The sequence below is a fragment of the Salvelinus fontinalis genome, unplaced genomic scaffold (genome assembly GCF_029448725.1).
Source record: "Salvelinus fontinalis isolate EN_2023a unplaced genomic scaffold, ASM2944872v1 scaffold_0065, whole genome shotgun sequence".
Taxonomy (NCBI): domain Eukaryota; kingdom Metazoa; phylum Chordata; class Actinopteri; order Salmoniformes; family Salmonidae; genus Salvelinus; species Salvelinus fontinalis.
Genome location: NW_026600274.1, coordinates 403,500 through 430,940, shown reverse-complemented (window position 1 = coordinate 430,940; position 27,441 = coordinate 403,500). Strand labels below are relative to the sequence as shown.

General features: G+C 45.0%; 2 protein-coding genes across 3 annotated transcripts; both read right to left on the bottom strand.

The window, feature by feature from the left end:
* Positions 1–82: 82 nt before the first annotated feature.
* LOC129842790 (zinc finger protein 182-like) lies at positions 83–4,492 on the bottom strand. Of its 2 annotated transcripts, none has more exons than XM_055911444.1 (5): positions 3,910–4,492; positions 3,433–3,616; positions 2,017–3,132; positions 1,647–1,771; positions 83–1,552 (listed from the first exon to the last, which is right to left on the bottom strand). In XM_055911444.1, the coding sequence occupies exons 1-5, from the start codon at positions 4,309–4,311 to the stop codon at positions 875–877; spliced, it is 2,505 nt and encodes an 834-aa protein (XP_055767419.1). In that variant the 5' UTR covers positions 4,312–4,492; the 3' UTR covers positions 83–874. The 2 variants fall into 2 exon arrangements, with proteins under 2 accessions (XP_055767419.1, XP_055767420.1); XM_055911445.1 differs by having other exon boundaries at positions 3,919–4,492.
* A 5,167-nt stretch (positions 4,493–9,659) lies between these two features.
* LOC129842795 (zinc finger protein 664-like) lies at positions 9,660–25,982 on the bottom strand. The gene is made up of 9 exons (XM_055911455.1): positions 25,696–25,982; positions 16,282–16,425; positions 15,731–16,164; positions 15,533–15,627; positions 15,037–15,222; positions 13,403–13,585; positions 12,751–12,815; positions 11,966–12,137; positions 9,660–9,908 (listed from the first exon to the last, which is right to left on the bottom strand). The coding sequence occupies exons 1-9, from the start codon at positions 25,744–25,746 to the stop codon at positions 9,766–9,768; spliced, it is 1,473 nt and encodes a 490-aa protein (XP_055767430.1). The 5' UTR covers positions 25,747–25,982; the 3' UTR covers positions 9,660–9,765.
* Positions 25,983–27,441: the final 1,459 nt, after the last annotated feature.

The window sequence follows — 27,441 nt, the reverse complement described above, 5'->3', positions numbered from 1 at the left end:
AGTACAAGTCTCTTGCAACGTCGCTGTCTGACCGTTTCTGAAGTCAAATGTTTTTTATAGATAAAGGTAATAAAGAGAGAAATACATTTATCCCCCCTCCCATTGTTAATTTATTGGTCCATGGCATTATGACATGCAAGTCACTGTGGATTTCTTAGTATCATGACAGCTTCAATAAGTAACATAAGATATAAAAAAAAAACACAAGGACTAAAATACAAACACTTGATTTTTGTTGATTAAAATCTGCACAGGATGACAACTACAGTTGGAGTGATTATCTTACACAATACAGCAGACTTTATTGTACTGATCACAGATGAGGAAGCAACACACACACCACCATCCGGGCTGAAGTGTAAAGACAACAGATGACATCTCTTACAACTTAGCCATCTCTGCTTATACCGTCAATGAAATTAAAATGTTACAAGGCATATACAAAAAGGGCCAACGTTTGACACTGGCATTATGACATGTACGTCACTGTGGATTTGTTTTGAATCCTTACAGCTTCAATAAGTAACATAAGATATTTTTTTAAACACTAGAATGGACAAAAATGCAATCGCTTAATTTTTGTTTATTAAAAATATGTACGTTACTATAACTACAGTTGGCAAGATTATCTTGCTCAGTGGTAACGATTATTATACTGATCATAAATGAGGAAGCAACAACACACACACACTCTCACACACACACACACAAACAGAAGCAAGAAGAACAGTTCTGTTTAGTCACGAGAGACATAGTGTGTCCAAAATGGCACCCTATGCCATTTATAGTGCACTACATTTGTCCAGAACGCCATGAGCCCTGGTCAAAAGTAGTGCACTATATAGGGAATAGGATGCAGACATAGACATGGAGTTTAAAGGTGCCAGTACTGCCAGTGTTCTCTCTCCATGTCTGGTAACGGCATGGGTCTCTCCACTCGATGTAAAGGCATGGGTCTCTCCACTGTATGGAACGGCATGGCTCTCTCTACACTAGAGCACGGAGGCATGGGTTTATCAACCCTGGACAACTGCTGCTTAGAGCTTCCCATCCTGGGTGATTGGTGAGGTCTTCTGCTACTGGAACCCATGCTGACGGGCCTACCTAACTGACGGGTCGGTCCCATGGGCTTGGGAGCATGTGACCGCCGGTGTTGACGGAGCCCTTGTTTCCGAACAAAGGTCTTTCCGCATTCATCACACTGGTACGGTCTCTCTCCTGTGTGCGTTCTGAGGTGGACTCGGAGGTCGTATTCCCGGGTGTATGTCTTGCCACATTCAGGGCAGAGATAGTGTTTTTCTCCCCTGGGGGACATGGTGGGTTTCTGTGGTGCCGGGAGGTGGTGGGATGTTCCCTCCCTCTGTGGTGCCGGGAGGTGTTGGGATGTTTCCTCCCTCTGTGGTGCCGGGAGGTGTTGGGATGTTTCCTCCCTCTGTGGTGCCGGGAGGTGGTGGGATGTTCCCTCCCTCTGTGGTGCCGGGAGGTGTTGGCTTCCCTCCCTCTGTGGCGCCGGGAGGTGGTGGGATGTTTCCTCCCTCTGTGGCGCCGGGAGGTGGTGGGATGTTCCCTCCCTCTGTGGCGCCGGGAGGTGGTGGGATGTTCCCTCCCTCTGTGGCGCCTGTTTCCTCCCTCTGTGGCGCCGGGAGGTGGTGGGATGTTCCCTCCTCGTCATGCTGATGGAGGCAGCGTTGTGGTCTCCCAGCTTTACGTCTGTTGTCCCGAGGTTGTTCAGAGGGAGTCTCCATGTCAGCCACTAAACTGGGATCCCCTCCTGTATAGACAAGACACACAGACACTCAGTGAGCCCATAAGGGCCCTGGTCAAAAGTAGTGCACTATAGATGAATAGGGTGTCGTTTGGGACTCAACCAATGCAACATGCAAGAATGTTATTGTTAAGGTGTGGATGAGTATACTAAGTCATTGTTTACATGTTGTTTTAAACAACATGGTTTTGATCACTGACAGTTTGCTAGTCGTCCATCAGGATGGATTCATGGTAAAGGAGGACACTCACCTGTGTGCACTTTAAAATGCGTTTTGAGATTCCCTTTCTGGTTGAACCTCATCCCACACACAGAGCACTGGTAAGGCCTCTCCCCTGTGTGTGTTCTCATGTGTCTCTCCAGTTTGTTTGCTTGTGTGAACTCCTTCCCACAGTCCGGACACTTGTGAAATCTCTTTGCTCGCCGTCGTTCCTCTCCCCCAGAACAGTTGAATCGCTGGTGGGTCGTCAGGTATGCTTTACTGAGGAAGCCCTTGCCACACTCAGAGCAGAGGAAAGGCTTCTCTCCTGTGTGTGTTCGTTGGTGGACTTTTAATGTAGTCTTATTAGAGAAGGTCCGTCCACACACAGAGCACAGGGGCTTCTCCTCGGTGTGTGTTCGCTCGTGGGCTTTCCAAGCCGGTTTTTGGTAGTAACCCTTGCCACAGAAAGAGCAAGAGTAAGGCATCTCTCCTGTGTGGGATCTCTGGTGTTCTTTTAGCCGCTCTTTTTTACCGAACCCCTTGCCACACACACAGCAGGTGTAAGGCTTGGCTCCAGTGTCCGTCTTCAAGTGAACCTCCAGAACGCACTTTGAGGAGAACTCTTGTCCACAGCAGCAGGTCACCTTGTCAGCGGAGTCTTTCTTCTGGTGTAATCTCAAGCTACTTTGATAAGTGAAGCCCTTCCCACACTCAGAGCAGAGGTAAGGCTTCTCTCCAGTGTGGATTCTCTGGTGGACCTTCAGTGCTGATAACGATGGGCAGTGTCTTCCACACTCGGGGCAGGAGTGGGTCTTCCTGACTCCCCATTTCCTCTTTTGTTGTTCAGGTTCTCCTGAAGCAGGACTCTGTCCTTTACTCTTCTCCGTCTCCTCTCCTGTGTGTGTCCTGTTCTCCGTCTCCTCTCCTGTGTGGGTCCTGTTCTGGTGTCTCCTTAGTGTGTACAAGGAGACAAACTTCCTCCCACACGCTAGGCAGCTGTGAGTCTTAGTTTTGCGTTTCACTCGTCGTTGTTCAGGTTCTTCTGATTCGGAATGTTCAGGATCTTCGTATTCGGAATGTTCTGGATCTTCGGATTCGGAATGTTCTGGTTCTTCCGATGAAGAGGGACTATATTCACTGGCAGATGGTTGGTTGGGACTCTCACCTGTGGGACAGAGACGGGAGAGAATAAGGACCAGAGGAGTCCAGCTCATGTTGTTATTCTTCATTAGGTCCTGGGGTATAATGTCCTGTCCAGTGGGTGTACTTGTACATTCTGTCCCAAGGCTTGTACAACAAGCTGCCTTCCGTTACAGAAACAGGAGATAGGCTCCTGCACCAAGGCTTGCCTAATTACCTACAGACTGTGCAGTCTTTCGTTCAATCCAGCACTAACACAAAAACAAAGTGCTCTAAGTTAATGGACATTAAAGTACATCTCATCTTAACACATCTAATCACTTACCTGTAACACAACAATCCCAGTCGTCTTCCTCCTCCTTGACGACAACAACTTTTTGTAGAACTATCCGCAGACTACCCAGTTTTGACCTCTGGTCACCATGGTTCCTGTCAGGACCCGGTGATGACGCCGAGAGTTGGGGTTCTGAAGAACTGGCTGGGGACTGTCTGGATGGGTCTTCTGAGTCCTAGATACAAAATAGAGAGTGTGTCAGTGCAGTCTTAACAAAGTGATAAGGATCTGGGCCTATATATTAATAAAGCGTCTCAGAGTATTGGTGCTGATCTACGATCAGGTCCCACCCCCCTATCTACATAATTCATTCGTTATGATCCGAAATGGCTAAACTGATCCTAGATCGGGCTAAATAGCCTGCGATTCTCGGCTGCTGAAGCTGAGCTAATCTGTATCTGTTTCCGATCTACTATAATTATCTGGCAAGTAACTGTGAAGTCTCTGTGACTGGGATGTAATACTCACGTCACTCACGTTCTCCCTCCGTTCTGGTGGTATGTGTCTCTCTGGAGCTGGGTCTGTCAACCTCTCAGCGCCCTCCTCGTTCTTGGTTCTGCTTGGTTCGGTGCCGTCCAGTGTGTCCACTTGCGCTGACTGGCTGAGGCTAGCATCTTGCTGTATTGTTTTGATGTCGTTTTGCAGTTGGAGTAACCAAGACATTCCCTGGTCCTCTAATTTCATTAAATCATCACTTTCACAATATTCTTCTATTTTACGACGCAACGAGCGATAATTCTTCCCTTTAACGTCGGAGCCATCTTGGCCAGCTATTCCACAACGTTCACACAGGTAACGTAAATTGTTCTCGGTTAAATTCCACAAACTCTGCTCGATTCCATCCAACAACGTTTCCCTCTCTCCACTCATATTGTCCTACCCACGTACCAACAAAATTGTAGTCAAATGGCAAGACAGCTACAATCCGTTAAAGAGATTGTTAATTAGTTAGTACAGTATTCTGAACTGAAGCAGCTAGCTAAATATTAACCATTCTAGCTAGCTTCTCGTCGACTACTTCCTTTTTTCTTCTTCACCTTTTTGATTCTACTGTAATGTTGTTGTTTTTTTGTAATGTTTGCAAACCAACTGAAAATGCGCATTACCGCCACCTACTGTACTGGAGTGTGAAGACAAACAGGACGTGAAACTGGAGAATTTCCGAATAGGTACTGAACGGTTTGTTGAATTGAGAGATGCAAGTTGTTGCAATGATGATTTATTAAATCAAATACCTTATGCAGAAGGTCCCACTGACTGTCTTCACATGATGTAGGTATACTACTGCTGCCAGTCATCAGGTCTCTTAGCACCATCAGGGAGCTTCAATAAAGTAAAGATAATGTTTTTTTTGTTTTTTTATCTCACCTTTATTTAACCAGGTAGGCTAGTTGAGAACAAGTTCTCATTTACAACTGCGACCTCACCAAGATAAAGCAAAGCAGTGCGACACATACAACAACACAGAGTTACACATGGAATAAACAAAATATACAGTCAATAATACAGTAGAACAAAAGAAAACAGAAAGTCTATATACAGTGAGTGCAAATGAGGTAAGATAAGGGAGTTAAGGCAATAAATAGGCCATTGTGGCGAAGTAATTACAATATAGCAATTAAACACTGGAACGGTAAATGTGCAGAAGGTGAATGTGCAAGTAGAGATACTGGGGTGCAAAGGAGCAAGATAAATAAATAAGTACAGTATGGGGATGAGGTAGATAGATGGGCTGTTTACAGATGGGCTATGTATAGGTGCAGTGATCTGTGAGCTGTGTAGTGCTGTGTAGTGCTGTGTTGTGTCAATTAATTAAACGTACATATCTGCAATAGGATACAGTAACTAATGATATTATGAACCTAATTATTTCCTCATCAATGGCTTTGATCAGGTCCTTCAAATAGAGTCAGCGCAGGACTGAGGATTGTGTTTGGGCTCCCGAGTGGTGCAGCGGTCTAAGGCACTGCATCTCAGTGCAAGAGGAGTCACTACAGTCCCTGGTTCGAGTCCAGGCTGTAACACACCTGGACGTTATTGGGAGTCCCATAGGGCGGTGTGCAATTTACTTAAAACAAATGTTTTTAAAATGTAACCTTTAATTAACTAGGCAAGTCAGTTAAGAACAAATTGTTATTTACAATGCAGATTTGAACCAGGGGCTGTAGTGACGCCTCTTGCACTGAGATGCAGTGTCTTAGACTGCTGCGCCACTCTGGAGCCCAATTGGCCCAGAGTCGTCTGGGTTTGGCCGGAGTAGGCCGTCATCGTAAATAAGAATTGGTTCTTATCTGACTTGCCTAGTTACCTAAAGGTTAAAAATAAAAGGCACTGGACATAGGATTGTGTTGTTTTGATGCCCATGTTGCTGGGGATTGGAGGTGTCTGGTGTGAGAGAGGCAGGTTGAGGTGGCAAGAGTCAGAGTAGTGCAGAAGCTGTTGAGGCAGTGAAGAAAGTAGAGGAAGATGGGTAGGCCATCATTGTAAATAAGAATTTGTTCTTAATTGACTGGTCTAGTTAAATAAAGGTAAACAAAATATTATATATATATATATATATATATATATATATATATATATATATATATATATATATATATATATATATATATATATATATATATATATATATATACACACACACACAACAGTCTGATGGTCTTGAGATAGAAGCTGTTTTTTAGTCTCTCGGTCCCAGCTTTGATGCACCTGTACTGACCTCGCCTTCTGGATGATAGCGGGGTGAACAGGCAGTGGCTCGGGTGGTTGTTGTCCTTAATGATCTTTTTGGCCTTCCTGTGACATCAGGTGCTGTAGGTGTCCTGGAGGGCAGGTAGTTTGCCCCCGGTGATGCGTTGGGCAGACCGCACCACCCTCTGGAGAGCAGACAGAAGACATCTGACGTACAGAAATGCATGTCGGTGTCGTAGCCACCAGCATCTCTCTGGGGTTTGACCTTCTCCTCCTTTGTATACAGTGCATTTGGAAAGTATTCAGACCCCTTCTCTTTTTTCACATTTTGTTACATTACAGCCTTATTCTAAAATGTATTAAATAAATAAAAATGACTCATCAAACTACACACAATAACCCATAATGACAAAGCAAAACTGTTAAAAATATATATATTTTTGCAAAACATAAATATCTTATTTAGTAAGAATTCAGACCCTTTGCTATGAGAGTTGAAATTGAGCTCAGGTGCATCCTGTTTCCATTGATCCTCCTTGAGATGTTTCTGCAACTTGATTGGATTACACCTGTGGTAAATTGAATTGATTGGACATGATTTGGAAAGACACCCCCCCGTCTATATAAGGTCCCACAGTTGACAGTGAATGTCAGAGCAAAAACCAACTTTTTGGAAGCAAACCGATCGATTTCGTCTCTGCGTTATATTGGCATCGAATATGTCACCCTCCCTAGGAGAGGGGCTGACCTTGTTAATTTATTGTTAAAACGAGAGGCTGCCTGGATCTTTAACTTAAAGACCCTTGCTGCCTTCGGTCTCAACGTAGACTTTGATCTGAAGCCATTATTGTGACTTTGCCATTGTAATTGTTTGTAAGCTTGTGTAGTCTAAAATAAATCTATGATCGTATGCTATCCATTTGTTTTTTGTGTGCTGTTCTTTGTATGCCATTTTAATATTTGATAATTAACCAATGATATTAGGCCACTCTTGGCCATGATTACAGACACCTGTGTCTTGACACTATATAAACGAGTCATACCGCAGTGTTTGTGATTATAACCTGATGAAGACAGCTTGGCTGTCAACTTTGGAACTTACATTTTTGCATCTGAGCTCCTAGAGTGGCTCTCCTTTATTTTCAAGTTTTCCACTCCGCTAGCCAGCACCTCGCCTAAATAGGTGTGCGTTTATTTTTTCTTCTAGAGCAAAAAACCAAGCCATGAGGTTGAAGGAGTTGTCCGTAGACAAGAACACAGTGGCCTCCATCATTCTTGGAAGACGTTCGGAGGCATGGGGAATTAAGGAGTATAAAAACCAATGTAAAAGATAGGGAGCGGGGATTCTGGGGAAGACAGATCAGGAGCTGACTGATGTGTTAGAAGGAGCTGACTGATGTATTAGAAGGAGCTGACTGATGTATTAGAAGGAGCTGATGTATTAGAAGGAGCTGACTGATGTATTAGAAGGAGCTGACTGATGTATTAGAAGGAGCTGACTGATGTATTAGAAGGAGCTGACTGATGTATTAGAAGGAGCTGACTGATGTATTAGAAGGAGCTGACTGATGTATTAGAAGGAGCTGACTGATGTATTAGAAGGAGCTGACTGATGTATTAGAAGGAGCTGACTGATGTATTAGAAGGAGCTGACTGATGTGTTAGGAGTTGACTGATGTATTAGAAGGAGCTGACTGATGGGTTAGAAGGAGCTGATGTATTAGAAGGAGCTGACTGATGGGTTAGAAGGAGCTGACTGATGGGTTAGAAGGAGCTGACTGATGTGTTAGAAGGAGCTGACTGATGTATTAGGAGCTGACTGATGTATTAGAAGGAGCTGACTGATGTATTAGAAGGAGCTGACTGATGTGTGAGAAGGAGCTGACTGATGGGTTAGAAGAAGCTGACTGATGTATTAGAAGGAGCTGACTGATGTATTAGAAGGAGCTGACTGATGTATTAGAAGGAGCTGACTGATGTGTTACAAGGAGCTGACTGATGTATTAGAAGGAGCTGACTGATATGTTAGAAGTTAGAAGACTTTTGAGGTATTTATCGAGTGTGACTCCCCTGTGAGCGTAGAAACGCTATGCCGCGCGCATAGTCTCAGACTGAATACTTTCCAAATGCACTGTATACAAAGGAGAAGGTCTAGGGTTGAACGTATCCTGCGTGAAATACGAGATAACACGCAGTAAGAACCGGGACACGCTAAAATAGCGCCCGAGCGGACTATAAATAAATATTCGATTTCTCGTTGGTGTTGTACACAGAATTAGCCCCCGCAGACGGGTAGTATACCGTGTCACAAACTACCCGGTGAAGTGTTAACAGTAGGAAGGAGTGAACTAACCTCTGTGGCAAGCAGAGATGTACCAAGAGGAGTGACCCGGGTTGATAAAGTGAAGCCCAGGGATCCATTGCTAACTCTGCCTCGGGTATGAAGACAGGGCGGCCCCCTCACCAGGAAAGAGGCTCATACCGCGGGCTTCCATACTGTGGTCAAGAGAAGATCCACAGGCAAAGACTACCCGCGCGTGAGTGAACCCAGTAGGACGTCTGGGAGGCGGCCCGTACTAGACACCCCGACAGGAGGACAATTAATGTTTTAGGAAAGTAGCCTTATATATATATATATATATATATATACAGTTTTGCCAATGCTACACACCAAAACACAAGGAATAGTGTTTTTATAATTTGTTATAGGCTGTTTTTAAGAACATGTAAATGTGGCTCCTTAGGCCAACACCCCTTGTTTATTGATGGCGTTGGCTGCGCCAGGTTGGCTCTGAATGCATATGGATGTCCGTTACATTTCAAAAATATCCGGCAAATTCCCTGTCGTGATGTCCGGCGCCTACTTTTCCCAACGGGTAACTCTGAAATGGCATATTTGCTTTTATGAAGATTCTAGAATATTCTCTTGAAAAATCTGTCACCAAAATCTGGACATGGCTGTTCATGTGGTGGTTAATGTATCACTGATCAAACGTCTGAAAATGTCAGTGGCAAAACTTCGGGAGCAAACGAGCTTGGGACAGGGATAGGATAGCCATCATTGTTATGAAAATATCAGCCTCAAAACTTCAAAGTTGTTTTTCTTTCTGAAGCCTAATCAGGGACATTTTCTGGGATGGCTATATCCGGGTACTGGCCACCAAAATCGGTGACGTCTGGTCACCCTAGAATTAACAGATTGAATGGTCTATTTAAGAAATAAGGTCCGAAGGGTGTGGTCTATGGCAAATTTACCACGGCTACATTCTTCATATGCACGGCGCAACGCCGGAGTGCCTGGATACAGTAATTAGCTGTGGTATTAGCTGCGGTATATTAGCCATATACCACAACCCCCGAGGTGACTTATTGCTATTTTAAACTGGTTACCAATGTAATTAGAGCAGTAAAAATCTATGTTTTGTCATACCCGTGGTATGTGTTCTGATATACCACTCCTGTCAGCCAATCAGTATTCAGGGCTCAAACCACCCAGTTTATAATGATTGATAGAGCAGAGAAGCAGGTTGTTGCAACCATGATTTATTATTCAATCAAACATAATTAATTAAACATACATATCTGCAATAGGATACAGTAACTATTGATATCATGAACCTAATTATTTCCTCATTAATGGCTTTGATCAGGTCCTTCAAATAGAGTCAGAGCAGGAGTGAGGCGTGTGCTCTCTGTGTGGTGATGGTCTTTAGCTGTGTGATTCTCCTGGTGGGGAGGTCTCTCCTCACGGTCGGAGCAGTGGTTAGGACTCTCTCCTAAGGGAACGGTATGTACGGGTTACATAGTACACAATATGGGAAATACACTGCCCTTTGGGACGCAGTCTTAAAGATATGAGATGGCACCCTATTCCCTATTGAACTCTGGTCTAAAGTAGGGGGTAGGATGCCATTTGGGAAACAATGATAGTAAGTCCTCATTACTTCATGTTTCTTTAAGTTCAACAGCCTCCCTCCCTCTACTTTCTAAGTTCAACAGCCTCCCTCCCTCCACTTACTAAGTTCAACAGCCTCCCTCCCTCCCTCTACTTACTAAGTTCAACAGCCTCCCTCCCTCTACTTACTAAGTTCAACAGCCTCCCTCCCTCCACTTACTAAGTTCAACAGCCTCCCTCCCTTTACCTACTATGTTCAACAGCCTCCCTCCCTCTACTTACTAAGTTCAACAGCCTCCCTCCCTCTACTTACTATGTTCAACAGCCTCCCTCCCTCTACTTACTATGTTCAACAGCCTCCCTCCCTCTACTTACTATGTTCAACAGCCGCCCTCCCTCCACTTACTAAGTTCAACAGCCTCCCTCCCTCCACTTACTAAGTTCAACAGCCTCCCTCCCTCCACTTACTAAGTTCAACAGCCTCCCTCCCTCCACTTACTAAGTTCAACAGCCTCCCTCCCTCCACTTACTAAGTTCAACAGCCTCCCTCCCTCCACTTACTAAGTTCAACAGCCTCCCTCCCTCCACTTACTAAGTTCAACAGCCTCCCTCCCTCCACTTACTAAGTTCAACAGCCTCCCTCCCTCCACTTACTAAGTTCAACAGCCTCCCTCCCTCCCTCCACTTACTAAGTTCAACAGCCTCCCTCCCTCCCTCCACTTACTAAGTTCAACAGCCTCCCTCCCTCCCTCCACTTACTAAGTTCAACAGCCTCCCTCCCTCCCTCCACTTACTAAGTTCAACAGCCTCCCTCCCTCCCTCCACTTACTAAGTTCAACAGCCTCCCTCCCTCCCTCCACTTACTAAGTTCAACAGCCTCCCTCCCTCCCTCCACTTACTAAGTTCAACAGCCTCCCTCCCTCCCTCCACTTACTAAGTTCAACAGCCTCCCTCCCTCCCTCCACTTACTAAGTTCAACAGCCTCCCTCCCTCCCTCCACTTACTAAGTTCAACAGCCTCCCTCCCTCCCTCCACTTACTAAGTTCAACAGCCTCCCTCCCTCCCTCCACTTACTAAGTTCAACAGCCTCCCTCCCTCCCTCCACTTACTAAGTTCAACAGCCTCCCTCCCTCCCTCCACTTACTAAGTTCAACAGCCTCCCTCCCTCCCTCCACTTACTAAGTTCAACAGCCTCCCTCCACTTACTAAGTTCAACAGCCTCCCTCCACTTACTAAGTTCAACAGCCTCCCTCCACTTACTAAGTTCAACAGCCTCCCTCCACTTACTAAGTTCAACAGCCTCCCTCCACTTACTAAGTTCAACAGCCTCCCTCCACTTACTAAGTTCAACAGCCTCCCTCCACTTACTAAGTTCAACAGCCTCCCTCCACTTACTAAGTTCAACAGCCTCCCTCCACTTACTAAGTTCAACAGCCTCCCTCCACTTACTAAGTTCAACAGCCTCCCTCCACTTACTAAGTTCAACAGCCTCCCTCCACTTACTAAGTTCAACAGCCTCCCTCCACTTACTAAGTTCAACAGCCTCCCTCCCTCCCTCCACTTACTAAGTTCAACAGCCTCCCTCCCTCCCTCCACTTACTAAGTTCAACAGCCTCCCTCCACTTACTAAGTTCAACAGCCTCCCTCCCTCCCTCCACTTACTAAGTTCAACAGCCTCCCTCCCTCCCTCCACTTACTAAGTTCAACAGCCTCCCTCCCTCCCTCCACTTACTAAGTTCAACAGCCTCCCTCCCTCCCTCCACTTACTAAGTTCAACAGCCTCCCTCCCTCCCTCCACTTACTAAGTTCAACAGCCTCCCTCCCTCCCTCCACTTACTAAGTTCAACAGCCTCCCTCCCTCCCTCCACTTACTAAGTTCAACAGCCTCCCTCCCTCCCTCCACTTACTAAGTTCAACAGCCTCCCTCCCTCCACTTACTAAGTTCAACAGCCTCCCAGTCCACTTCTTCTTTAACCGTCACCTCAACAGTTTGACTCAAGTCCTCCTCCTCCTCCACTACTTTACTGTTCCTCCCCAGTGTCTGACTGAAGACCTCTCTGTCGTCAGGACCCAGTGACCTGCGTTTGGATCTGGATTGGTCACCTGGATTCTAGAATGAAAACAGTGATCAATAATACAGGAAGTAATATATCCTCTGAAGATCAGGGTCTGTGTTAATAAAGCATCTCAGAAGAGGAGTGCTGATCTAGGATCAGGTCCCCTTGTACATGTGATGTTGTTCAGATCAGATCCAATAGGAATGCTGATCTAGGATCAGGTCCTCTTGTACATGTGATGTTGTTCAGATCAGATCCAATAGGAGTGCTGATCTAGGATCAGGTCCCCTTGTACATGTGATGTTGTTCAGATCAGATCCAATAGGAGTGCTGATCTAGGATCAGGTCCCCTTGTACATGTGATGTTGTTCAGATCAAATCCAATAGGAGTGCTGATCTAGGATCAGGTCCCCTTGTACATATGTTGTTGTTCAGATCCAATAGGGAGTGCTGATCTAGGATCAGGTCCCCTTGTACATGTGATGTTGTTCAGATCCAATAGGAGTGCTGATATAGGATCAGGTCCCCTCCTGTCCATTCTTTATAATCTAAAAGCCCAAACTGATCCTAGATCAGCACTCCTACTCTGAGATGCTTGAAACATTTGGCCCCTGAAATAAATAACATTAGTTTACAGTAAAATGTGAAAAGGTCATTTTCTCCCACCTTGTTGATGTGTGATGTAGGGGGACTTCCTCCTTCACTACCAGAGCCATGGACAGGACTCTCACCTGTAGAGATAGGTTGGTATTATGGGTTATAGTGAGACTACCAGAAGAGCCATGGACAGGACTCTCTCCTGTAGAGATAGGTTGGTATTATGGGTTATAATGAGACTACCAGGACTCTCTCCTGTAGAGATAGGTTGGTATTATGGGTTATAATGAGACTACCAGGACTCTCTCCTGTAGAGATAGGTTGGTATTATGGGTTATAATGAGACTACCAGGACTCTCTCCTGTAGAGATAGGTTGGTATTATGGGTTATAGTGAGACTACCAGGACTCTCTCCTGTTTATCTTTTGATGGAAGGATGGATGGTCAAAAGTAGTGCACTACATAGGGAATAGGGTGCCATTAGGGGTGTATATTAGGGTAAAGTAGTGCACTATGTAGGGAATAGGGTGCCATTAGGGATGTATCTTAGGGTAAAGTAGTGCACTACATAGGGAATAGGGAGCCATTAGGGATGTATCTTAGGGTAAAGTAGTGCACTACATAGGGAATATAGTGCCATTAGGAATGTATCTTAGGGTAAAGTAGTGCACTATGTAGGGAATAGGGAGCCATTAGGGACGAATAACCTGCCTCCACTTACTAAGATGAGAAGGGTCCCAGCCGACGTCCTCTCCATCAGAATTGATCAGACCACCAACTTCCTCCTCCCCGTCTTCCTGTCCCCCGTTGTGACCGAGGTCCTCCCCCATGTGTGTCTGTAGGTGTTTTCTCAGAGCCTGCTCTGTCGGGAGGTCCTGTCCACACACTGGGCAGCGTTGAGACCCTGGGGAAATGGTTTGTGAATGTTAGCAACAGTGTTCTGTTTTGTGTCGGCAGTGAAGTGGTCGACAGTCTGATAAGGCAGGGAAGTGGCCGACAGTCTGAGAAGGCAGTGAAGTGGCCGACAGTCTGAGAAGGCAGTGAAGTGGCAGTAAAGTGGCCGACAGTCTGATAAGGCAGGGAAGTGGCCGACAGTCTGAGAAGGCAGTGAAGTGGCCGACAGTCTGAGAAGGCAGGGAAGTGGCCGACAGTCTGAGAAGGCGGGGAAGTGGCCGACAGTCTGAGAAGGCGGGGAAGTGGCCGACAGTCTGAGAAGGCGGGGAAGTGGCCGACAGTCTGAGAAGGCGGGGAAGTGGCCGACAGTCTGAGAAGGCGGGGAAGTGGCCGACAGTCTGAGAAGGCAGGGAAGTGGCCGACAGTCTGAGAAGGCAGGGAAGTGGCCGACAGTCTGAGAAGGCAGGGAAGTGGCCGACAGTCTGAGAAGGCAGTGAAGTGGCCGACAGTCTGAGAAGGCAGTGAAGTGGCCGACAGTCTGAGAAGGCAGTGAAGTGGCCGACAGTCTGAGAAGGCAGGGAAGTGGCCGACAGTCTGAGAAGGCAGTGAAGTGGCCGACAGTCTGAGAAGGCAGTGAAGTGGCCGACAGTCTGAGAAGGCAGTGAAGTGGCCGACAGTCTGAGAAGGCAGTGAAGTGGCCGACAGTCTGAGAAGGCAGTGAAGTGGCCGACAGTCTGAGAAGGCAGGGAAGTGGCAGTAAAGTGGCCGACAGTCTGATAAGGCAGGGAAGTGGCCGACAGTCTGAGAAGGCAGGGAAGTGGCCGACAGTCTGAGAAGGCAGGGAAGTGGCAGTAAAGTGGCCGACAGTCTGATAAGGCAGGGAAGTGGCCGACAGTCTGAGAAGGCAGGGAAGTGGCCGACAGTCTGAGAAGGCAGGGAAGTGGCCGACAGTCTGAGAAGGCAGTGAAGTGGCCGACAGTCTGAGAAGGCAGTGAAGTGGCCGACAGTCTGAGAAGGCAGTGAAGTGGCCGACAGTCTGAGAAGGCAGTGAAGTGGCCGACAGTCTGAGAAGGCAGTGAAGTGGCCGACAGTCTGAGAAGGCAGTGAAGTGGCCGACAGTCTGAGAAGGCAGTGAAGTGGCCGACAGTCTGAGAAGGCAGTGAAGTGGCCGACAGTCTGAGAAGGCAGTGAAGTGGCCGACAGTCTGAGAAGGCAGTGAAGTGGCCGACAGTCTGAGAAGGCAGTGAAGTGGCCGACAGTCTGAGAAGGCAGTGAAGTGGCCGACAGTCTGAGAAGGCAGTGAAGTGGCCGACAGTCTGAGAAGGCAGTGAAGTGGCCGACAGTCTGAGAAGGCAGTGAAGTGGCCGACAGTCTGAGAAGGCAGTGAAGTGGCCGACAGTCCAACTGAAGTTGTTACTGTGGCAACATGTTGGGCTGTAAAGGAAGTGTTGTTGAACTCGCCTCCTGTCTGGTTCTCTCTTGCGTGGGTCCGGAGGTGGTACTTCAGAGTGGCAGGCTGGGCGAACCTCCTCCCACACAGGGCACAGAAGTACGGCTTCTCCCCTGTATGCACCATCTGGTGTCTCTTCAGGACGTCTGCCTGGCTGAACCGTCTCCCACAGTCAGGGCAGGAGTACGGCTTCTCCCCTGATGGATGGATGGACAGATGGACAGATGGATGGGTGGGACAGACAGACAGTGTCACTCCACAATAATGAGCCATTTACTTTATGTCCGTATTATTATGTTTTATTATTTCTTATTGTTGTTGAAAAGGAACCTGCAAGTAAGCATTTCATTGGACGTTGTATACCACGTGAATCCCATACATATGACAATGCTGTAATGTATGCTGTCAATTGCTGCATAAAGTTTCAAGTTTTATTAAAGAACCACATTGTGGACAACTCAAGAGTTTTGAGACACTGATATCCTTCGATCGTTAAATCAACCTCACCTGTATGCACTCTCGAGTGGACTTTCAGGTGCCCGTTGTCACGGAAACCCTTCCCGCACTCGGGGCAGACGCAGGGTTTCTCTCCCGTGTGAGACCTAAATCAAATCATTCTTTATTCAAAGTGCATTTAAACTTGAAACAGACTTTACAGTAAAACAACAAGGAGATCAAATGAAAACAAGAATGAAATAAAATGACCTCTGGTGCATCTTCAGGCTGTCCTTCTGGGTGAAACTGGCGCCACACTCCAGACACTGGTAAGGCTTCTCCCCGGTGTGAATCCGCTGGTGTTTCTTCAAGTTTCCGATCTGAGCAAAGCCCTTGCCACACACAGAACAGGAGTAGGGCCTCTCTCCCGTGTGTGTTCGCTGGTGCACTTTCAAAAATTCATTTTGGGTGTAACTCTTGCCGCAGACGGAGCAAGAATAAGGTCTCTCCCCCGTGTGTGTCCGTAGGTGAACTCTAAGACTTCCCTTCTGGGTGAAGCTCTTCCCACACACAGAGCAGGAGTGAGGCTTCTCTCCGGAGTGTATCCTCTCATGTTCTCGGAGGCCTCCTGAGTGGGCGAACCTCTTGCCACAATCAGGACATGGGTAAGGCTTCTCCCCTGTGTGTACTCTCTGGTGTCTCACCTTATGGAACACAATGGAAATAAGTAATTGACTTGTTTTGTGTTATCCCGTCACGTTTTAAGTACTGTGTGTATATGTCATTTTTTTAAACTGGGAAATAAAAATCATCAAACTCACCAGGTCACATGGGCGGGAAAACTCTTTCCCACAGTCCAGACAACAGTGTGAAAAGGTTTTGGTTGGTTCTGTTTGGTTCTGTTGATCAGGTTCTCCTGATGCAGGGGGGCTGTGGGACGGGCTGGGCTGGTTGTTAACATCATCCTAAAAGAGGATGAAGGGCAGAAGGCAGCCGTGACTAGTTCTGGAGAGGGGAACATTTGTTTTGTTGTGGTACACGAAACTATTGTTTTGTTGTGGTAGACTATATGAGTGTGTTGTTGTTGTGGTAGACTATATGAGTGTGTTGTTGTTGTGGTAGACTATATGAGTGTGTTGTTGTTGTGGTAGACTATATGAGTGTTGTTGTGGTAGACTATATGAGTGTTTTGTTGTTGTGGTAGACTATTGTCACGGCTCCTCCTCTGCAGTGCAGGGGGCGGTTCCTCCTGCAGGCAGAGGAGGGTCGTTAAGTGATTGGAGCCACCTGGGCTCAGGGTATAAAACTGCTTACTAATCACCTCTCCCTCTCTTGCTCTCTCTCTCTCTCTGCTCCTCCAGGTATGCTCATGATTTGTTTGTTCCTTTTTAGTTTTGCATAGTTTCCACTCAGTCATGTTCACACACACATATTCATGCACCCATGCACTTTACATACACCTTACATTATGATACATCCACACCTCATTCCTATTTCTTAGTTTAAGTTAATAGTTTGCTTAATAATAAAGAACACTTTTGAATTGGCCTATACCTGTTGTTCGTGTCCTCTCATTTGTCACAGGCTATGAGCCGGCTTGTGACAAGTGGGGGCTCGTCCGGGATAGTAGTTAACTTGGGTTAGTTTAGTTCAGATTGACAATTTTTTTTGTTTGAGTGGATGTTTTGGTTGGGCCAATTTTGTTTAAGAGAGAGTTGAGAGCCATGTGTTCTTTTGGTTCAGTTAGTTTGGTAGCTAAGCAATTCACTCTGTGTTTTTCTGGGTTTTGTTCAGGTGGGAGTCCTCTCCTGTTGAGGCATATCAGCAAGTGTCAATAGGAGGCTTGTGGTGTTTTTGTTTTAGGTGGCAGTGAACGTGGGTAGAGCATCCCTTTCCCTTTTCCCCTACATCGGCTCGGGAGCACCTCCGTGGTTATGGGAGGGCCGCCAGTTTCTGGTTGTTTTTTCCACTCCACTGGTTTTGTGTGCATAAAACCCCACCACATGTGACTGCACGAAGACCAGGGCCAGTTAGTTAGTAGTTTTTGGAGGATAGTGGGGTGTGGCTCCTGTCCTTGAACCCAGATTGACAGCAGGTGAGTTGTGTTTTTTTGGAGCATTTGTAATAGTTGTATTGGTTGAGGAAAATGTCTTCCATTTTGTGTAGTTTTGTTCAAGCTCCTTCAGAGGTAGCCTTAGAGTTGTGTACTAAGGAACAGTTAATTGAAATTGCTGAACATTATCAGATTGAGATTGTTGATAAAAAAATTAAAGAGACTGTTAAAACTAGCTTAAAGCAGGGTCTTAGGGAAATGGGTGTTTTTGGCGGTCAGTCTGCTAGTAGTGAGGGTGCAAGTTTTCAGTCTAGCCCTTCATTAACTTTTGAGCAGCAGAGGGAACTGTTGCAAATGCAATTAGAGATAGAGCGATTGAGAAATGCTAATAGACCGGAAAGACTACCACAGTTTGATGTTTCACAGAATCTTCATTTGTTGCCTAAATTTGATGAGTCAGATCCAGACACATACTTTACTTTATTTGAGCGTATTGCGGAAGCTAGAGCTTGGTCAGATTTGGACATGACTATGTTGTTGCAATGTGTACTTACAGGTAAAGCACGTGAGGCTTTTGCAGCACTGAGTGTAGCTGACAGTAAAGTTTATGCTAAAGTTAAATCAGCAGTTCTGAAGGTCTACGAGCTTGTGCCAGAGGCATATCGTCAACGTTTTCGTTACAGGAAAAAGTTAGATTCACAAACCTATTCTGAGTTTGTTTGTGATTTGACTTCTGCATTTAATCGTTGGTGTACAGCTTCTGAAGTTAGTACTTTTGAGGGTCTGTCTAATTTGATTGTGTTAGAACAGTTCAAAAATTCTGTTTCTGACCAGGTTGCTACATACATGAATGAACGTAAAGTTAAGTCTCCAAGTGATGCAGCAATCCTTGCAGATGAGTACAGGCTAACACATAAAAGCCATTTTGAGTCAAACAGTGACATGTACCATAAGAATAACTTTACTCCTAGGAATAGGAGGTCATTTTTTTTGGGAGATTTTTTCAAAAGGCCTCAGCAGAAGTTTGGGTCTGGAGGATTTAAAGCACCGGTTAATGCTAATACCTGTCGCTACTGCTTAGTTGAAGGACATTGGAAGAAAAATTGTCCTCTGCTTAAATCAAAACAGTCAGTTCAAGTTAAACCTGCTGTGATGGCAAGTCCTGTTACAGCCTCTGACCACCAGGGTGAGCTGTGTCAGCCACTAGTTGAGTTTGATTCTCAGTTTTCCCGCTGTGATTTTTCAGCCTTTATTTCAGATGGTGTAGTGTCCCTGGTAGATGGCAACCAGAAGGTTAAAATCAAGATCCTAAGAGACACTGGAGCTTTAGATTCTTTTATTCTGGAATCTGTGTTGCCATTCTCTAAAGAGTCTGATACTGGTCGTTGTGTAATGGTATGTGGTATGGGTTTAGTTCCATTCTCTTGTCCTTTACATAAAGTTACCCTAAAGTGTGGTCTAGTAGAGGGTGATGTAGATGTTGGGGTTAGACCTCAGTTGCCAGTAGAGGGAGTGCACATGATTTTGGGGAATGACTTGGCAGGTAGTAAGGTGTGGGCAGATGGCAAACTAAACATCTGTAAGAAGCAACCTTCAGTGTCCCCTGCAAGGGAATCTCCGGATCAGAACTGTGTGTCTCCTGAGGTATTTCCAGTTTGTGCGGTTACCCGCGCAGCCTCTCGTAAGGAGATTGAGAGTAAGCCAGAAAGTCTTGAGTTGCCAGTCAAACTCCAGACAGAACAGTTGACTAGTTCTAGAGATTCATTGATGGCTGAGCAAAAAGCCGATACTACTTTGGCTGATCTGTTTGATAAAGTGGTTCCTGATTCAGTGGTGAGGAATAGTGCTCAGTGTTATTTTCTTCTTGATGGGCTGTTGGTCAGGAAATGGGTTCCACACTATGATAAGGGTTTAGGAGAACCAGTCTTTCAAATAGTTGTACCTACTACTTTGCGAAATAAAGTGTTGCAAACTTCACATGGTGATGTGGCAGGTCATATGGGTGTTCGTAAAACGTATGATCGTATACTTCGTTATTTTTTCTGGCCACGTTTAAAGCGGGATGTATCTCAGTTTATTAAAACTTGTGATACGTGTCAGCGCACAAGCAAGCCAAATCAGGTTGTAAAGCCTGCACCGTTGTATCCAATACCAGCCGTAGGGCAACCTTTTGAGCATCTTATTATCGATTGTGTTGGGCCATTACCAAGGTCCAAGTCAGGTCATAGCTACTTATTAACTGTTATGTGTCAAGCAACCAGATATCCGGCAGCTTTTTCCTTGCGTACCATAACTTCAAAATCAGTAGTTAAAGCTTTAACTCAATTTATTTCAACATTTGGGATTCCAAAAACCATCCAGTCAGATCAGGGGTCTAACTTTACCTCTCATTTATTTGCTCAGGTTCTCAAACAGCTTAAAGTTAAACACAACAAGTCTACTGCGTTCCATGCCCAGAGCCAGGGAGCTTTGGAACGTTTTCATCAAACTTTAAAATCCTTGCTTCGTGCATATTGTACGGAACTGTCTGCCGACTGGGAGGAGGGGTTACCTTGGCTGTTACTAGCTGCTCGTGAAGTAGTGCAGGAAAGCACAGGGTTTAGCCCAAATGACTTAGTGTTTGGCCATAAGGTGCGTGGGCCTTTAGCAGTGTTGCAGGATGGTTGTTTGCCTGAGGAACCACCTCGGAACCTTATTGACTATGTAAATGGCTTTAGGTTGAAGTTGTATAGGGCTGGTGAACTAGCGAAAGAAAAACTAAAATGTTCTCAACGGAAAATGAAACTGAAATATGACGGACAGGCTGAGCTGCGTGAGTTTAGTCCCGGTGATCGGGTACTTGCTCTTCTGCCTCTTGTAAGTTCACCTTTTCAGGCAAAATACTGTGGTCCTTTCACTGTGTTGCGTAAAGTGTCAGATTTGAACTATCTTATTGAAACCCCTAGTCATAGGAAGTCCTCTAAATTATGCCATGTGAACCTGTTAAAATGTTATCACTCCCGTGATCTAAGCAAAGTTGAAGGCACTCCAGCAGTGAGGTCAGTGTTGACTGCTGCCCCAGTCCCTGCATCTTGTGGCTTTAATTTGGTGGAGGGGGGAGAAGAGGAAGTTAAAGTTTCAGATGAGGTCTTACAAGGTCGGTTGAAAAACTCTCAGACTTTGCAAAACCTTGGGGTTTTGGTAGATCATTTAGACCCTGAGAAACGTGATGAATTGGGAGCTCTTATTAGAAACTACCCTGTTTTGTTTTCTGACACTCAATCACAAACCCACTTAATTGAACATGATATAGACATCGGAGATGCTAAGCCTATCAAACACAGATTTTATCGTGTATCTGAGGAGAAGAGACTAAAACTGGAAACAGAGATGCAGTCTATGTTGGACACAGGTATTGATTTGGCAAAATGTGAGTTTGCCAAAGCTACAGTCACATACCTAGGCAAGGTTGTTGGTCAGGGATTTGTCTGTCCCGTAGAAGCCAAGGTTCAGGCTGTGAAGCAGTTCCCACAGCCCTCTACAAAGAAAGAACTGATGCGCTTCCTGGGAATGGCGGGGTACTACCGTGCTTTTTGTAAAAACTTTTCGGTAGTAGTGTCCCCACTGACCAATCTGTTGAAGGCCAAGGCTGAATTTATCTGGTCCACCCAGTGTCAAGAGGCATTTGATGCAGTTAAGACTCTTTTGTGTTTGGCACCTGTGTTGGCAGCACCAAATTTTGGGAAACCTTTCAAATTGCAGGTAGACGCCAGTCAAATCGGTGCTGGGGCTGTGTTTCTCCAGGAGAATGACGACAAGGTTGAGTGTCCAGTCAGTTTCTTCTCCCGAAAATGTAATAAGTATCAGAAAAACTATTCTGTAATTGAAAAGGAGGCTTTAGGTCTCATTTGGGCTTTACAGCACTTCGAGGTCTATGTTGGTTCTGGTTTGACCCCTTTAACTGTGTTCACTGACCACAACCCACTTGTTTTTCTGAGGTCTCTGCAAAACCCAAACCAGCGCCTGATGCGTTGGGCTTTGTTCTTGCAACCTTTCAACCTTGATATTAGACACATTAGTGGTAAGGATAATATCATTGCTGATGCTCTGTCCCGTGCTCCTTTAACCTAGCTTGTATCTTTTCTCTGCTGACCCCTACGGGCTGTCTGCGCCTCTTTTCTCTTAAATTGCTCCCCAGGTACCAGGGCTGCTGAGTTTGAGGGGCGGACAGTCAGCGGTGGGACACGGGGCTACTGCTAGGAGCCGGGATTGGTATTTTTTGTTGTTTATTTGTTTTTTGGGAAATTTGAATTATTTTGAATATGTTGGAGGAAGTTGGGTTGAGGGTGGGACCCTCATTTTAAGGAGGGGGGTGTCACGGCTCCTCCTCTGCAGTGCAGGGGGGGGGTTCCTCCTGCAGGCAGAGGAGGGTCGTTAAGTGATTGGAGCCACCTGGGCTCAGGGTATAAAACTGCTTACTAATCACCTCTCCCTCTCTTGCTCTCTCTCTCTCTGCTCCTCCAGGTATGCTCATGATTTGTTTGTTCCTTTTTAGTTTTGCATAGTTTCCACTCAGTCATGTTCACACACACATATTCATGCACCCATGCACTTTACATACACCTTACATTATGATACATCCACACCTCATTCCTATTTCTTAGTTTAAGTTAATAGTTTGCTTAATAATAAAGAACACTTTTGAATTGGCCTATACCTGTTGTTCGTGTCCTCTCATTTGTCACAGGCTATGAGCCGGCTTGTGACACTATATGAGTGTTTTGTTGTGGTAGACTATATGAGTGTGTTGTTGTGGTAGACTATACGAGTGTGTTGTTGTGGTAGACTATACGAGTGTGTTGTTGTGGTAGACTATATGAGTGTGTTGTTGTGGTAGACTATATGAGCGTGTTGTTGTTGTGGTAGACTATATGAGCGTGTTGTTGTTGTGGTAGACTATATGAGCGTGTTGTTGTTGTGGTAGACTATATGACTGTGTTGTTGTGGTAGACTATATGAGTGTGTTGTTGTTGTGGTAGACTATATGAGTGTTTTGTTGTTGTGGTAGACTATATGAGCGTGTTGTTGTTGTGGTAGACTATATGAGCGTGTTGTTGTTGTGGTAGACTATATGAGTGTTTTGTTGTTGTGGTAGACTATTTGAGTGTTTTGTTGTGGTAGACTATATGAGTGTTGTTGTGGTAGACTATATGAGTGTGTTGTTGTTGTTGTGGTAGACTATGAGTGTTGTTGTGGTAGACTATATGAGTGTTGTTGTTGTGGTAGACTATATGAGTGTTGTTGTGGTAGACTATATGAGTGTTGTTGTTGTGGTAGACTATATGAGTGTGTTGTTGTGGTAGACTATATGAGTGTGTTGTTGTGGTAGACTATATGAGTGTGTTGTTGTGGTAGACTATATGAGTGTTGTTGTTGTGGTAGACTATATGAGTGTTGTTGTTGTGGTAGACTATATGAGTGTTGTTGTTGTGGTAGACTATATGAGTGTTTTGTTGTTGTGGTAGACTATATGAGTGTTTTGTTGTTGTGGTAGACTATATGAGTGTTGTTGTGGTAGACTATATGAGTGTTTTGTTGTGGTAGACTATATGAGTGTGTTGTTGTTGTGGTAGACTATATGAGTGTGTTGTTGTTGTGGTAGACTATATGAGTGTGTTGTGGTAGACTATATGAGTGTGTTGTTGTTGTGGTAGACTATACGAGTGTTGTTGTGGTAGACTATATGAGTGTTGTTGTTGTGGTAGACTATATGAGTGTTGTTGTTGTGGTAGACTATATGAGTGTTGTTGTTGTGGTAGACTATATGAGTGTGTTGTTGTGGTAGACTATATGTGTGTTGTTGTGGTAGACTATATGAGTGTTGTTGTTGTGGTAGACTATATGAGTGTTGTTGTTGTGGTAGACTATATGAGTGTTGTTGTTGTGGTAGACTATATGAGTGTTGTTGTTGTGGTAGACTATATGAGTGTTGTTGTTGTGGTAGACTATATGAGTGTTGTTGTTGTGGTAGACTATATGAGTGTGTTGTTGTGGTAGACTATATGAGTGTGTTGTTGTGGTAGACTATATGAGTGTGTTGTTGTGGTAGACTATATGAGTGTGTTGTGGTGGTAGACTATATGAGTGTTTTGTTGTGGTGGTAGACTATATGAGTGTTTTGTTGTGGTGGTAGACTATATGAGTGTTTTGTTGTTGTGGTAGACTATATGAGTGTTTTGTTGTTGTGGTAGACTATATGAGTGTTGTTGTGGTAGACTATATGAGTGTTTTGTTGTGGTAGACTATATGAGTTTTGTTGTGGTAGACTATATGAGTGTGTTGTTGTTGTGGTAGACTATATGAGTGTGTTGTTGTTGTGGTAGACTATATGAGTGTGTTGTTGTTGTGGTAAACTATATGAGTGTTGTTGTTGTTGTGGTAGACTATATGAGTGTTTTGTTGTTGTGGTAGACTATATGAGTGTTTTGTTGTTGTGGTAGACTATATGAGTGTTGTTGTGGTAGACTATATGAGTGTTTTGTTGTGGTAGACTATATGAGTGTTTTGTTGTGGTAGACTATATGAGTGTTTTGTTGTGGTAGACTATATGAGTGTGTTGTTGTGGTAGACTATATGAGTGTGTTGTTGTTGTGGTAGACTATATGAGTGTGTTGTTGTTGTGGTAGACTATATGAGTGTGTTGTGGTAGACTATATGAGTGTGTTGTTGTTGTGGTAAACTATATGAGTGTTGTTGTTGTGGTAGACTATATGAGTGTTGTTGTTGTGGTAGACTATATGAGTGTTGTTGTTGTGGTAGACTATATGAGTGTTGTTGTTGTGGTAGACTATATGAGTGTTGTTGTTGTGGTAGACTATATGAGTGTTGTTGTTGTGGTAGACTATATGAGTGTTGTTGTTGTGGTAGACTATATGAGTGTTGTTGTTGTGGTAGACTATATGAGTGTTGTTGTTGTGGTAGACTATATGAGTGTTGTTGTTGTGGTAGACTATATGAGTGTTGTTGTTGTGGTAGACTATATGAGTGTTGTTGTTGTGGTAGACTATATGAGTGTTGTTGTTGTGGTAGACTATATGAGTGTTGTTGTTGTGGTAGACTATATGAGTGTTGTTGTTGTGGTAGACTATATGAGTGTTGTTGTTGTGGTAGACTATATGAGTGTTGTTGTTGTGGTAGACTATATGAGTGTTGTTGTTGTGGTAGACTATATGAGTGTTGTTGTTGTGGTAGACTATATGAGTGTTGTTGTTGTGGTAGACTATACGAGTGTTGTTGTGGTAAACTATACGAGTGTGTTGTTGTGGTAAACTATACGAGTGTGTTGTTGTGGTAGACTATATGAGTGTGTTGTTGTGGTAGACTATATGAGTGTTGTTGTTGTGGTAGACTATATGAGTGTGTTGTTGTGGTAGACTATATGAGTGTGTTGTTGTGGTAGACTATATGAGTGTTGTTGTGGTAAACTATATGAGTGTGTTGTTGTGGTAGACTATATGAGTGTGTTGTTGTGGTAGACTATATGAGTGTTGTTGTTGTGGTAGACTATATGAGTGTTGTTGTTGTGGTAGACTATATGAGTGTTGTTGTTGTGGTAGACTATATGAGTGTTGTTGTTGTGGTAGACTATATGAGTGTTTTGTTGTGGTAGACTATATGAGTGTCCAATACTTTGATCAGGGAATCAGGGCCTGTATTTCACAAAGCATCTAACAGTAAGAATGCTGAACTCAGACCCTCCCTGTCCAGGTAATCCTAAAGCAAAACTGATCCTAGATCAGTGTGTTTGTGTTAGTGCTTGGTAGGAACAAAAGACTGCACCCACCGCTCTGCAGATAAGACTGGCCCTGTCTCAAAAGACCCACCCAGTCGCATGGTGTCACTACAGACTGACTGAGCAGCAGCAGTAAACTAACCGCCAGCTTGATACTTTGTTACATTGACAACCACAATCAAATCAGTTTTCAGATGACTGAGCATAAACGGACCTGGCATAACCGGTCTGTGCTATTACTCCAACTCGGTCACGCATCGTCTTGCAATTACAGCAATGGAGTTTTCACAACCCGATTTGGGACAAAGATGCCCATTCATGTCATGTGAGGCATTCGAGTCCGAAGGGCCAGGACAATGTTAGTAGATTTGGCTGGCTAGCTAACGGGCATTCGTCCCTCCCGTGTCTTACCTCGTCCATTGTGGGTCGGTCAGAACCGGGAGGAGTGAATTCTGCCGACATGTTATTGATTGTTGTTCTTTTACGTTCACTTCAGCTCGAGGTCACTCACGTCAGTTGAACAATTTACTGGTCGTGAAACGATTTGAAACCTAACCAGCCATCTAAACGAAGGCAATACATGCAGAAATCCTATATGTTGCCATTTTAACAGTTACTAGCTAGCTAGACTGTTTAGAAGAGAGGTAAATAAGCCGACTGTCTGCGTTACTGCATCACCGTACTTCCGGGTATGATTCTTCTGCATGACTAAACTACCTGGTACAATAGCGCCACCTTGTGTACAGGAGTGAGAAGGCAGGCAATACAAGGCGCTCACAACCTGCAGGAATCTTGTTCAGTTATATATTTTTATTTTATTTTAACTTTATTTAACTAGGCAAGTCAGTTAAGAAGAAATTCTTATTTACAATGACGGCCAAGGACGACACTGGGCCAATTGTGCTCTGCCCTATGGGACTCCCAATCACGGCCGGATGTGATACAGCCTGGATTCGAACCAGGGACTGTAGTGATGCTTCTTGCACTGAGATGCAGTGCCTTAGATCGCTGCGCCACTCGGTCCTCAAACCAACGTTAAAGGTGCATGCCGCCACCTACTATGCTGCTGAAGGGTCAATCGCGGTCTAAATCCTCCTACCTCAGTGCTTCTGAAAAACAAAATAGCCCTACTAACTTCTAAAAGACCCTCCCCCATCCCCGTCCCACCTCAATGACCCTACACTTCCATTTTCCCTCTGTTAAACATACTTAAGACAATATAACAACACATGCTCCACCGTTTCATCGACTGTACACTCCAGACACACACCATTCACATGCTGCCAACCAGATGTAATGACGAGTTCAATGTACAATATCCTAAGCGCAATCACCACCTCTTCCTTCCTAATCTGACCTTTGAACCTTGGTCCACTGACCTTTCTTTAGAGGGAATATAAATGCTGTCCCTTGGGCTCAGAGTCCCATCTCTTCTGCCACACATCTATCAAAATGGCCCTGATCTTACATCTGGCCTCACCTCTACCCAGTGGAACATTAATATCAATTATATTTAGTTTCAAAGCTCTTTTGGCTAACTGGTCTACAATTACATTCCCTTCCACACCCAAATGTACTGGGACCCAGCAGAATATCACTACTGGCCTCCCAAGTGGTGCAGCGGTCTAAGGCACTGCATCGCAGTGTTGCGGCATCACTACAGCCTGGGGTTCGATCCCAGGCTGTGTCACAACCGGCTGTGACTGGAGTCCCATAGGGCGGTGCACAATTGGCCCAGTATCGTCCAGGTTAGGGGAGGGTTTGGCTGGGGGGGCTTTAATTGGCTCATCGCGCTCTAGAGACTCCTTGTGGCAGGCTGGGCGCCTGCAGGCTGACTTCGGTCATCAGTTGAATGATGTTTCTTCTGACACATTGGTGCAGCTGGCTTCCTGGCGAGCGGGTGTTAAGAAGCGCAGCTTGGCGACCTTCGCCTCTCCCAAGCCCGTTGGGGAGTTGCAGCATATAGTATTGAGCAGCATATAGTATACACCCATTCTCTCAATTTTCCATAATAACATTAACACATCCAATAGTAGGTCACTCCTATCAGATTGACCAGATGATAAACTATTCAAGACAGAGAATCTGAGCAAACTATAATTCTAACAGGTTGTACGTCCTCCACCCACTGGAGGGCGACTATTATCACCAACAGTT